This window comes from Eurytemora carolleeae, unplaced genomic scaffold, assembly GCF_000591075.1.
Source record: "Eurytemora carolleeae unplaced genomic scaffold, Eaff_2.0 scaffold129, whole genome shotgun sequence".
NCBI lineage: Eukaryota > Metazoa > Arthropoda > Copepoda > Calanoida > Temoridae > Eurytemora > Eurytemora carolleeae.
Genome location: NW_019396235.1, coordinates 733043 through 734397, shown reverse-complemented (window position 1 = coordinate 734397; position 1355 = coordinate 733043). Strand labels below are relative to the sequence as shown.

Sequence of the window (1355 nt, the reverse complement as noted above, 5' to 3'; positions counted from 1 at the left end):
TTGTTCTGACCAAAAGGTTTTCAAAAGATACGGACTACATATCTTACAACCAACCAATCCCTTCACACTTTCTAATCCATATATCTTTGCAATCTTATAATGTAAACCTATTATATTTAAAACTAATATTTTTAATCTAACACAATTCATATTTAGTTCTACGACATTGGAACGCAAAAATATTGGGATAAGAAAATCAGAGTGTGCTGCAATGGCTCAATTATTTGTATAACATACCTTGTTTCTGCGACTGTAATACCGTTCTGTGCTAGAAGATCTCGGTTCTCGAAGTTAGCAAGGATCTTCTTAATATCTTCTGTTGTTACTTTAAACCCTTCAGAAGTTGCCCAGATAGAACCATCGTGACCAGCGATGACCGCTTTGGTGACCACCTTGGTAGCAAGGAGCTGGTCATCGACATAACTTTGCCAGGACATGGTGCAGGATGGATATATGTGTGTTTGACTAGACCTGGAGAAGGGATGGACTAGAGTAAAGTAAACCTTAACCGTCTAGTACTGAGTCACTCCGTCCCGGCCGGTATAAACTCCAGAGACTTCAGTTGCGCCAAATTCTTTCAGGGATAAATAAAGTTCTTTCTCAGAACATAAACTTAAACATTTTTACGACAGTTTACAGGGCGAATTTATATGGATTTAAAGGAAAATATTTTGTGAAAAATATTCAACTCCATCCACCCTGGACAGACTGCTTCTTCTGCGGAAGCAGGAAGAGCAAGATAAAAGGATAGAAAAGCATGCGAAAATATCTTAAATTACACTCGCTAAATCTATCTGCATTTTGAGATGAGCGAGGATTCTGAAAATATTGTTCAAAATTGCAGGATGTATCAGGAAAATTTTTAAATTTGAAATCCGCGTTAATTCTTTGTTTGTGTTAAGTTTATGGGAAAGGAGGAGAGAGCTACAGCCACTCCCAAACCCGGAGCTGGGAGCTATACCTCCGGTCCGGAGTAAAACACAAATTTGAAATATATTTATTACTCATGGTGCTTGGATCATGAATAATGTATTATAACACATTTTTTCAGTATTTATTAAGGATATTTTTCATCATGCAAAACTATAATCATCCTGATATTGTTCAATGAAAGTAAATAAAATAAAAACATTGTTTTGTTCAAAAACCTGTCTTTTCTATTTTTATGTTAAAATATATTTTGTAGATATATTGTGTAGGTCAGGTCCCACATAATCGGTTCAGCCGTATATATACCCGGCAGACAATATACAGGGTTAAGATATTTATAAAGACGACTGTACAGAATTCATTTTGTAATGTTTTCAGTTGCCTCCAGGGGCGTATTCAGGAATTTGTCCAGGGGGGGGGCTTAA

General features: G+C 36.3%; 1 protein-coding gene across 1 annotated transcript; it reads right to left on the bottom strand.

Annotated features, from left to right (window-relative positions):
* Positions 1 to 237: 237 nt before the first annotated feature.
* LOC111698987 (profilin) lies at positions 238 to 544 on the bottom strand (the record flags this gene model as incomplete). Its single annotated transcript, XM_023469496.1, is given in 1 exon segment — positions 238 to 544. A coding segment is annotated over 1 exon segment (200 nt), but the record flags the coding sequence as incomplete, so codon positions are not given.
* Positions 545 to 1355: the final 811 nt, after the last annotated feature.